Raw genomic sequence first — 10,624 nt, forward strand, 5'->3', positions numbered from 1 at the left:
TGTGCAGTAGAACAATAGAAACACTTGTAGGCATGAGGTGATGAAATGGGTTAAGTGTAGGACTTAATTATTACAAAAAATTTAGAATTAGCTCAATTCATCCCTCTCCTTTTGGACATCTTGATCCTCTCAGCCACCACCACCGCCGGGTTAGGGTTCGAGCGAGGGCAAGAGAGAGGAGGAGTGCATGAGAGTGAGACTGAGGAGACGACGGAGGTAACCGAGCCATTTACTTGAGGAAAGGAAGACGGATGGATACGGTCCAGCGTATGCCACGTAAGCCTGCGAGCAGGCCCAAGCATTCAGCGGGCGTGGAGCGTGGCATATTTCAACATATGCGAAAATTGTAATGGCGTGCTTCGAGGTAGAAGAACAGTAATGGCAAATCTTAGAATTTTAAGAATTATAATGGCACGAAAAAAAACTAAAAAGGAAACCCCCCGCGTGCGAACGGCATCTGGCACAAAAGGAAACCTCCTTCCCAATCAGCTCCAGGCGATCTCGACGCCGCCATCACCCGTGCAAACGCAGGCGGAAGAGCAGGGGGGCAGCACACTGCATCCCGCCTTCCCCTATCGTCGTCCCAGTCGTGCGGCGGGAGATCGGGACCCAGCGCGACCTGACCGCCCGAAAGTCGTGAGGGTAGAGCAACGGCCTCCCTGGTTGCGCTCCTCAGCACGCTCCCGCCCGCGTCGCGAGGAACTGAGCCGGCGCGGCGACCGCAACAACCTCGGTGAGCACCAGCGACTTCTGCTCCCTGAGTGTAGACGCTCAAGCCGTCGCGCGCGCCTCCCCTTGCCACTGCCGCCGGCGCCCTGCGTCCCCGCTGTGATTATGCGTGTCATGCGTGCGGCCCTCGCTGTGATGATGCGGGTTATGCTTGCGGCCCTCAACGTCGCGCTCTGCCCCTCACCGTTGCGCTCAGCCCTCGCGGCGGTGCGCGCGCTCGGCGGCTGCCTGCAGTCAGCCAGTGAATTCCTGCAGCCAGTCAGTAAAATTATCTCTAAATTCCTGCAGCCAGCCAGCGACTCGTTGTTAATCTTGTCCTTGCAACCGGGGATGCGGCTGATTAGCAATCTGACTTCTCCGGCCTTGGTCCTGCAGTCGTTCAACATGTGATGATTGAGTTAGTTTTGGTTTTTCTTGAGAAAATCAGGGCAGGGGAAGGGTGCGGCATAGCCTCGGCTTACTGGCTTGGGTCTGGCTGAGCGGAGTGTTCATAGACCTGACTCATTCCTGGATGTGCACCTTCTCCTCCCGTTTGTCTCATGCAGGATCTCGTGTACAACACCTGACATTAGGTGCCTGGCAGTCAGTTCGATCCAAAACTCCCGGTGTTCAGGTCATTTCGCCGTGTACTGATCAGGTCATTTCGCCGTGCACTGTTACATAGTCTCAAACTCAATTTTGCTGTAGTTAATTACTGTCAGCTTTTGTCTTAGGTAATGCAAACTAATTTGGTCATGCAGGTCTCTGACGGTTTATGATTTCATCCTAAATGAATCATAGGCCCCGTTCACTTTGGTGAAAAAACAGGTCAAAATACTGTTCCGGCTGATTCGTTGTGAGAGAAAACACTGTTCCGGCTGAAAAAAAGAAGCTGAAAACTATGGATTATAAAAGATGCGAACAGTCAGATAGTAGTTTGAAGAAGGGGCAGTTCCCTTTTAGAGTAGTTTCGGACTTCAGATGTGAATGAGTCATTTCATCCTTTCCAGTTGCATCCAATTAGTATCATAGTAACTGTAGTTTGAGATTTCCGAGTGGGAAGAAGAAGGGTAGTTCCCTTTCAAAGTAGTTTCAAACTTCAAATGTGATAAATGAGTTATTTCACATTTTCAGTCATTAATTATCTTGGTAAATTTCAGTTTTCTCTTCGTCACAATCACAACTAAAAAGACTAACGTGGAGACCATCGTCGTGCGACATATGTCGGGTCGTCGGTCTGCCGCGCGCCCCTGCGATCCCGCTCAGCGCCGGTAGGTGGGACCGCCCCTGCGATCCCGCTCTGCGCCGGCAGGTGGTTCCAAATACGTTGATCGGGGCTTCTCTATGGCATACGATCCGTGGCTCCAGCAACCGCCCTCGCGAGACCTCGCCCTCTCCCTCACGCCACCATCGCCGGCACAGCCGCCTCCTGCTCCCGCCGCCGACGCGCCGGTTCCTAGAGTTGCTCCGTCGCCCCGACGCCGTCGGACGCCGCCGCCTCCACGATCTGAGCATCGCCTGGAAAAGGTAACCTCGCTTGCCTCCTTCCTTTCCATTTCTCGGGAGGCACAAAACCCTAGCAGGATTCTCACCATGTATTCTCTCGGTCTCGCTGCGGTGATGGTGAAGCAGCAGGAGGATTCGTACGAGGAGGTCGGGGTACGGCACGGTGAAGGACCTGACGCTGGAGCTGGTGAGCAGAGGGCATGGCAAGGGTCCAACGCTGCCGTCCTCGACGGCGTTGTCACTCCCAGGTGAGGTTCGCTCTTGCTATCCTTTTCGTTTATCTCGACTCCCTCCCCTCCCTCCTGTGATCCCGAACTCTTCTCTTACGAGCCCGCGGGTAGAGTGGAACATTAGAATTCCCATGGTTTGAGTCGTTGTACGAGTCAGGATCTGTGATTAGGGTGTTCTGCAGATGCGATTTGGGGCGTTAAGGGTGTTTTGCGGATGCGATTTATTATAACTTTACGGCAATAGAGTTTTCCTACTGGCTTGTCCTTAGTCCTCATTGTTATACTGAAGGTCTCAGTCCAATAGTCTGAAGTCTGAACTTCTCTCCTAATCTTCAGCTGATATACTTAACATGCCATTCTGATTGTAGCTAAGGAAGTTAGCTAAATATGGTCTTATGTGTTTAGAATTTCAGGTTGAGATGTCTTATATCTAACTGCAGACATCAACTAGGTGTGGTATTAGCTAAATATGGTCGTATGTTGTTGAATTTGCTTTTTTGGTGTTACTGCCACTTGTGAAACACCATCGCAAAGTTGAACTTGGAGACACTTGGTAGGCTTTTAATTGAAGGCCAATTTGCAGATTTTATTTCAGATATAGCACAATAAACTGGCTAATTTATATATCATGCAACAGACTGACGTAGATATAGGTCAACCAAGAAAAGCATGAAACACGAGAGATGGTCAGTGCATTACTAATGTGGATGTAATTCATTCTGATGACATTCTTGTGTCAACAGAAGCTATTAGTTTGCTTTCAAGTAATGTTACTTTTATTCTTGAGATATACTGAACTTGTTTACTTATCAGTTGGAACTAGGACAGCTTCTGATTCTGGCATAGGAAAAGCCGTGAAGCTGCTAGGAAAAGCCGTCTAAGAAAGAAGGTAGTTTCATCTACCTGATGGTAGATAGTATTTTCCTTGTGCATGAGGACTGTATTTAGTTTCTGTTTTCTGTCTCTATGTTGAACAACTTGAGAATAGCAGGCTGAAACTTAGCCAATTGGAGCAGGAGCTCCGGCATGCTCGCCAACAGGTATCACCTTTGAATGATTTTATGGTAGCTATGTTTGTTCTAAAAAAAAAGTTCAGAAACCCTGCCCTTGTGTCCAAAGAGAAGAGATCACATTATTATGAAAAACGTGATGATGTTACAACATATTACGAGAATCCATCATCAACGAAACTACTGATTATATATTATATTTATTAACAATATATTGTTGATATAATCAGTTGTTTCATCACAAACTAGATAGTGTTAGCTATTATGCCTCACCAGAAACAAGCTGCTACCATCCAGTAGTGGATTGCGTCTACAGTCTGATTGTCGTATTCTTATATAGAGTTGACAATGGGAAGACCCTTTTTACTTGGTTACTTCTATTCAAACTTGTCCTTGTTATGCTTTTTGGAGCAACAAGAACGGAAGCCAACCTCAAGCGACTGGCAGTCAGGGGCCTGCAACAGCCAGCCGCCTGCACTAATAGGTTAGTGTTGGACAATCCAACCACTGAGTCACGGACAGCAATAGCATCTCTAATGTGTAGCTAGGTGATCTACCTTTTCCAGATTTGAGCATTCAAACTCTGATTAGCATTAGCATCTAGAAATAGAAATAATCAGTGAGAAATTGTTATTTGTCGACTTCTGTGATCAGATCTTAAAAGTCTTGCAGCATTTATCCTACATCAATTCTTAGCCTGTTTGTTTCGTCGTAAACGATCGTGGATTATTTACTGCTGGCTGGTTTGGCTAGTTTGGTGTGAGAGAAAAATACTGCTCCAGCTTATAATCCACGATCGTATACGATCGTATAAGCCCAGCCGAACAAGCTGTCTATCTAAAGATATAGAGTGTTGTCTGAAGGAGCTGTAGTCAAGCTGCATTTTCAAAGTTTTTTTAACTTCCTGTTGACCAGCAAAGAGTTTCATGAATAATAGTTGCATTTGTTTTCCATTTTCCAAATTTCCTGAACTTCCTGGTCTATATACATTTTTAGGTCATGCATTTTCAATGTAATTCAAATAGGATATATGGTATTCATTTATTCATATAATTTAGAGTTTCTTAGATTCACATAGTTCAAAGTTTACTAGCAAGGTGTCACGGCGTTGTGGCTATTTTCCCGTTGCAACGCACGAGCATGTTCTCTCTGTGGAGATAATGGACATCGGAGATTTATTCCTACCGATATAAAACATTATCTTAGATGCATCACAGAAAGGTCTATACAATAGAGTTTGTGAGCCTACGATGACGTGCTCTCCGTGACTACGTTAATTTCACGAACTTTGCTTTTTTTTATTAAATGTCACTTTAACATCGGTATTTAGTTTCACAGTATTATTATCTTATCATCTTATCGTGCTATTATATTTTTAATATAAAAGTTTAGTTGTCCCATAGCAACGCACGAACACGAGCCTAGTAAAGAATAAGGACAAGGATCCATAATAGTCCATTTGTAAAAGAACGCAATTCTAGCATGAACTAACTATAAAATTTTTTATTAATATTTATAATATCAAATAAGTATCATTAAATTTGTTATGAGATATATTTATATACTGTATTTATTTGGCATCATAAATATTAATATTTTTATTTATATATTTAGTCAAAACTTTAGATATGTTAACCAATATATATATATATATATATATATATATATATATATATATAATTGCATTCTCACGGTACTCATCATCCACATTCCGGGTCGTCGTGACTCGCCACTCAGGACGGAACCCATAACCTCCGGCCGCACTGCGCCTCGGAGGCCGCCGGGCCGGCGCTCAGTCAGCTCATCGTTGTCGCGCTCTCCCCCGCACCCAAACACGGCAGGTGTTCGCACCAGATCGTCCACTGCTGTGCGCACCGGCGCATCTGCGCTGCGTTCGAACGGTAATTTCTTCGAACAGCTGACATGCACGTCCTTTCCGAATTATTGTCTGTAGTTTGCCCACATGCAAGATGCAGAGATGTTTGCACACGATTTTTACACTTAGCAAACAATCAGCCTGTATTTTATTCCATTCTTGGGGAGATACAAATAAATGTTGGTACACTTTGGGATTCTGCGTCTGCACAAAAGAATCTTTACTAGCATTTAGCAAGTTCGTCTCAGTCAAAAATCAGGTCGCCGGTTGCGTAGATGTTGTAGAAGACGGTGGCGCTGAAGTAGAGCGCCGCCGTGAGGGTGAGGAAGGCCTGGAAGGACCCTAGCCACTGGACGAAGTAGCCGGTCCCGATGGTGCTAACTATGGCAGCCACCGTCCCTATGCCGTTCGTCATCCCTGTTCACGCATCAGAAGATATGTCAGATACAAAGCCTGAGCACTGCACTGATGAGGAGTGGAAGTTTACATACCGTGCAAGGATCCAGCGTATTTGGGAGCAATGTCCTGCTCGAATAAACAAGGAAAACACATTCAGTCAATTCAGAGAACAGATGGGCCAAACTAACACTTAAGAGTTCAGAAACTGGAACATTGTTCATGGAGTTGAGGTGGTATGATCACTGATCAGGCCACGAAGGAAAGGAAACATTACCTGTATATTGCAAAAGTATCCGGCTTGGCTAAAAGAACTCAAGCTCAGGGCAATGGTCATGAGAACTGCAGCAACTGATGGAGTTTGGGCAAACCTTAAGCATAGCAATGACACGCAAGGCCCCATAAAACCAATGGACTGCAGCAAAATAAGATCTGTGATGAGTGCTTTGTTTCAGGTTGTGCAAGTGATCAGTCTATTCTATGAGCAGAGCAAGGCCACAGCAAATCTCAGGCAATGCTTTTTACCTGCATAATTTTCCGAACTGGACCAATAGGGAAACCAGATTTGATCAGGAAATCTGCAGAGGCTCCTGCAACATAACCGGACATAGCCATGACTGCCCAAGGTATGGCGCTGAACCATGCTGCTTGTTTTAGATTGACGTTATAAACCTGTTGTAGGATTATGGTTAGAAACAGCTTAGAGTTCTGAGTGGTACAAATTAAAATGCCTTTGATAACATACCGTTTTGAAGTAAACAGGCATCCACGACAATAGGACAAAATAGCCCTGCATGGTATTTTGAATTTTCCATTTGTTAAAATTAGTACACGATACAATATGACCGAATTGCCATTTTTTTTGCTAATAGATCATCCTTACCCAGTTGTTGACCACATTGGCCAAAGTGATGGCCAAGAATTCAGTCTTTGAGAACAATTCCCTTAGGGATGGGAATTTACTGCCTTGGACTTTAGATCCAGTTCTTCCAGCTAGAATTAGTTGCAGCTCAGACTTGCTTATAGTACGGCTGTCAAGAGGATCGCTTTCTACATTTAACATCCATACAGAGAGCCACAAGTAACCAAGTGATGCAAAGAAGACAAATGTTCCCGAGAGGCCTATGTATGACATGATGATCGGTGTTGCTAGGAAGCTTATGACATTTCCAAGATGGAATCCACCCATGGAAATGCCAACAGCAGTGGCACGCTCATGTGTTGGGAACCACCTGTTTCATGTTCAATGTGAGATAAATCACAAACTGAAATCTTGTTCAATTACATAGGCATAAAATAGAGGGCAGTTGTTTCATTTTATATACTTTGTAGCAACTAGAATTGATATCAGTAAAAAAGAATGCAGGCAGAGAGTCCAGAAACTATGGTAAAGAGATGATGAAGGCTTGTATGTGCACTTGAAAGAATGGGTCTAGACTACAATAAACAGATTTAATTTAAACCCCAATTAGACATTCGTAATTTCTTTTCTGACTAGTTCTTTTAAGCTTCAGAGGTTAATGTTTCTTAAGCAAGGCTACCGAAAAAACGTCAATTATGAGCAAATTCAATGAGTGAAAATTGTTACTCACTTTGGTAAGAAGGTGCTCATTGTCGGAAATGCAACACCTTCTGCAAGGCCAAAGAGTGCACGTACAGCAAGCAACATGATGGTGGAGTGGGAGGCGGCCCAAGGAGTGAGAATTGTAGCCAAGGACCAGAGTGCAGCAGCACCTGCCATCACCTTCTTCCCGCCATATTTGTCTGCCAAAGCTCCTCCAACCATGGATGAGAAAACATATCCCCATAAAAACGATGACTGCAGAAATGGTGAGAATATTTAACCTCAGTGAATCAGCTTAATAGCAAGATAGCTGTGCTTGTTCAGAGCTATAGTCATGCATTGGGCATTTGGGCTTAATGATTTGAGTCTTCAGCAAATTAAAACTTATATTGAGCTTCAGGGCATACGCCACATGCAGCTTTTAGTTGACTGTTTCTATTATTTATCTTTTTCTTCTTCTTTTTTGCAGTACAATCTTCCTGTTCCTCGTCACCAGGTAAAATTTGACCCCCAATAACATGGACATTTCCAATAGCCCAATCATCGAATCTGAATCCTGTCTGTATCAGGAAACTTTGATGCCAATCAAGTTGCAGACCCTTCAGTACATAATTTTGGATTGCTCCAAAGAAAAGGCCTTGACTTTACCTATGCATTTGTATTCTGAAGACTAATACTACAAGCAAAGTATCTAGTATTGCTTGTTATCGCTCCTGATAAGCAGCAAAGGCAAACATCAGTTCCTATTCTCAAATTTATCGTGTTCTGGTGACGTTTTGGTAACTTGGAGCTGCTCTGCGTGGCACACGACAAGCACAAGACAGTATGAAGCTGGCAGAAAAAAAAAATCATTGCAGTTCCGTGTGCTTCCAAAACGTATTGCTTCAGTCGTTTTCTCATGGCGTCCGGCGTTAACGTGACGATGCAGGGTTGACTTTGTTGAGCCATGGCCATGAACAGATCGTTCAAGACAACACATTTTGTTGCTCAGCGACAGGCAGCAAATGTGTTGCTTAATTTCTTGAGAAAAAAGGGGCCTTTGCTTCACTTCTACTTTTCGCCAATGCACGGAGATGAAAGAGGAAGAGGGAGAGGAGAGAAGGCTGTGGTAGGTGATCCACCTGGACGATGCCGACGAAGGAGCTGGACCATCCGTACTGCGCGGAGAGCGGCACGACGGCGACGGACATGACGACTCGGTCGGCGTTGCAGAGCAGCATGATGGCCGCCACCAGGGACACCACCTTGGCGCGCTCGGGGAACGCCGCCGGCACGGGTTGAACGGCGCTGCTGGCCACGGCGGCGGCGCTGGCGGCGGGGCGGACCCCGTCGAAGCTCGCGCTGCACATGGCGAGGACCTCCCGCCTGCCGCCCCGCCTGATGATCCTCGGTCCATCGCCGCCGAGCAAGCCGAGACCTCCGCCACCACTGATGACGACGCTGCCCCTCCCGCTGCTGCTGGCGCAGCCACCGTCGATGCCGAGCGCCAGGGACGGGGAACGTACGCGCAGCGTTCCCGAGACACCGGCTGCCCCGGCGGCCCTCGTGGATCTGTAACTGACCGGGCTCACGGCGGACTTCACGGACACACACGACCTGACCGACGCCATGGTTGGTCAAGCTTGATCCAACAACCCGCGCGTGGGAGAAGCCGAGCCCGACACACGGCAAGCAGCAAAGCAGCGGCTGCCTGGCTAGCTCTGTCTCTCAGTCTCAGAGGAGCACGGCAGGGGTCGACAAGAGCGTCGCGCGGCGAGCCAGGCCCATGGCAGTGCGGGGGCGAGCGAGCGGCGTGCGCGGGCGCGGTTGACCGGCGGTTGGGTTGGTTGGTGGGTTAAATTAGGACCACCTCGCGGGGTGACGACTGGCGAGGGTGTCGAGCCGAGGGCGGTTGGTGGCACTGCGGCAGCAGGCAGATCGGAGCGGAGGAGGAGACAAGGGAAGGGAGAGCGTGGCCGGCTTGGCAGTCACGTGGCTTAAATCGGCGAGGAGCCGTTTGGTTGGTTCTGGCAAAATGGCACTGTTGTTAGCGGTGTCGCCGTCGCCGTGTCGGGCTGGTGTTGTGGTTCCTGAGCGGAAGGACTCCGGGAAGGGTCAAGAATTGCGGGGGCGCCGTGCCGGCGACCGGCGGGAACCGCACCTACCACGGCTCGCCAGATTCGCCACCTACCCGGCCACGGCGAAAGCCAGACGATGGCTTGACGCGCTCGGACCCCGGCAGAGAATGAGCCTGCGCCGGGACCCGGAAGGCAGCAACACAGAGACTAGCGACTCGTTGACGTTTCTGGGCCGTGACATGGTGCGCGCGCGGCTGTCGTTTCGCCTTGTGATCAGCGGCACCAGAGTCCCGGGTGTTAGTTGGCGCCTTGGCGGCCCTGGACGCCGACGACCATGACCATCCTGATCACCAGTCATTAGTTTGGTGGCGCCAACACGCCGTGACACAAGTGCAGCTATGCTCGCGCCCGAAACCTATCTAGACCATTGGGGGTCTCTTACTCAGCTAGGGATTGTATCGAGTATTTTCTCTTGGCACGTACTAGCACACACCAACCCCGTCTTCCTGAACCGGCCTCGTCGTCGTCGCCACTCGCCCGTCCTTGTCTCCTCCAGTACATTCGCACTGACCACTGTATTTCCTCTGATGGGAAATATAAAATGCTTTTTGTAGCTTTACTAGTAACTATGGACAAACCCAACGCGGGTAGTCGAATATGTTAGCCCCACCTCTACGTAGACTTAGACCATCCACAATGTTGCCGGTGCTCGAAAATTTCTCTCTCTTCCATCTTATACAGATGCCAAAATTCTAAATATAGCCACAACGTGGGCACCGGTGTTTGGGTTGACTGTGGACCCCACCAAAAAACATCCTGTCCTTCTCCCCATCCGTCCCCTCCATTCTAGCAGACGGCGTGCTCCTCTCACCTTCCTCGTAGTTCAGGATTGAATTTTTTATGTTTCAGGCACCGTGGAACGAACCTGCCCCGATGCCAAGATTTTTTAAAACTGGGCACCGGCCACAGCGTTAAGCACTGGTGCTTGAACGCTCTCTCTCCTTCCTTGGCACCGACAAAAGCCCATACTGTGGCCAGTCTCAGATGATTTAAGGCTATTGTCCTCTCAATGGAGGCTGCCCCCACATTCTTTGTTCACCTGCATGCTACTTTTCTATCTTATTGATGTCACAACAGTGATTCTTCCCCACAATGTTTCCTCTAGCTAGTGCCTTGAACTTTTGTCAAATGAGGGTACCGCTGCCTCTGCAAGAACATGTGATAGTCTGTGGGGCTATCAATCACGGTGATTTGGACTGTTGGCTCCGACGTGGCCT

The 10,624-nt window shown here is 47.7% G+C and overlaps 2 protein-coding genes across 2 annotated transcripts; one reads left to right on the forward strand and one right to left on the reverse strand.

The window, feature by feature from the left end:
- The first annotated feature begins 378 nt into the window (after nt 1-378).
- Nucleotides 379-8,397, forward strand: LOC136533238 (uncharacterized). The gene is made up of 10 exons (XM_066525807.1): nt 379-733; nt 1,869-2,235; nt 2,338-2,462; nt 3,258-3,333; nt 3,436-3,484; nt 3,873-3,938; nt 5,192-5,355; nt 7,366-7,556; nt 7,760-7,786; nt 7,860-8,397. Exons 1-4 carry the CDS (start codon nt 379-381, stop codon nt 3,323-3,325), a joined length of 915 nt encoding a protein of 304 aa, XP_066381904.1. The 3' UTR covers nt 3,326-3,333; nt 3,436-3,484; nt 3,873-3,938; nt 5,192-5,355; nt 7,366-7,556; nt 7,760-7,786; nt 7,860-8,397.
- LOC136533239 (probable anion transporter 2, chloroplastic) lies at nt 5,405-9,538 on the reverse strand. Its single transcript, XM_066525808.1, has 8 exons — nt 8,412-9,538; nt 7,319-7,545; nt 6,610-6,958; nt 6,472-6,516; nt 6,252-6,398; nt 6,004-6,141; nt 5,822-5,855; nt 5,405-5,747 (listed from the first exon to the last, which is right to left on the reverse strand). The coding sequence occupies exons 1-8, from the start codon at nt 8,898-8,900 to the stop codon at nt 5,575-5,577; spliced, it is 1,602 nt and encodes a 533-aa protein (XP_066381905.1). The 5' UTR covers nt 8,901-9,538; the 3' UTR covers nt 5,405-5,574.
- Nucleotides 9,539-10,624: the final 1,086 nt, after the last annotated feature.

The sequence above is a fragment of the Miscanthus floridulus genome, unplaced genomic scaffold (assembly GCF_019320115.1).
Source record: "Miscanthus floridulus cultivar M001 unplaced genomic scaffold, ASM1932011v1 fs_819_2, whole genome shotgun sequence".
Classification (NCBI taxonomy): Eukaryota; Viridiplantae; Streptophyta; class Magnoliopsida; order Poales; family Poaceae; genus Miscanthus; species Miscanthus floridulus.

Excerpts from the sequence above, each read along its gene's own strand:
- LOC136533238 (XM_066525807.1), top strand. The coding sequence starts at position 379 with ATGGCAAATCTTAGAATTTTAAGAATTATAATGGCACGAAAAAAAACT. Across the intron at positions 2,236-2,337 it reads CTGAGCATCGCCTGGAAAAG|CAGCAGGAGGATTCGTACGA; the intron begins GTAACCTCGCTT and ends GTGATGGTGAAG. Across the intron at positions 2,463-3,257 it reads GACGGCGTTGTCACTCCCAG|TTGGAACTAGGACAGCTTCT; the intron begins GTGAGGTTCGCT and ends TTTACTTATCAG.
- LOC136533239 (XM_066525808.1), bottom strand. The coding sequence starts at position 8,900 with ATGGCGTCGGTCAGGTCGTGTGTGTCCGTGAAGTCCGCCGTGAGCCCG. Across the intron at positions 7,546-8,411 it reads CCTTCGTCGGCATCGTCCAG|TCATCGTTTTTATGGGGATA; the intron begins GTGGATCACCTA and ends CCATTTCTGCAG. Across the intron at positions 6,517-6,609 it reads CCAATGTGGTCAACAACTGG|GGCTATTTTGTCCTATTGTC; the intron begins GTAAGGATGATC and ends AATACCATGCAG.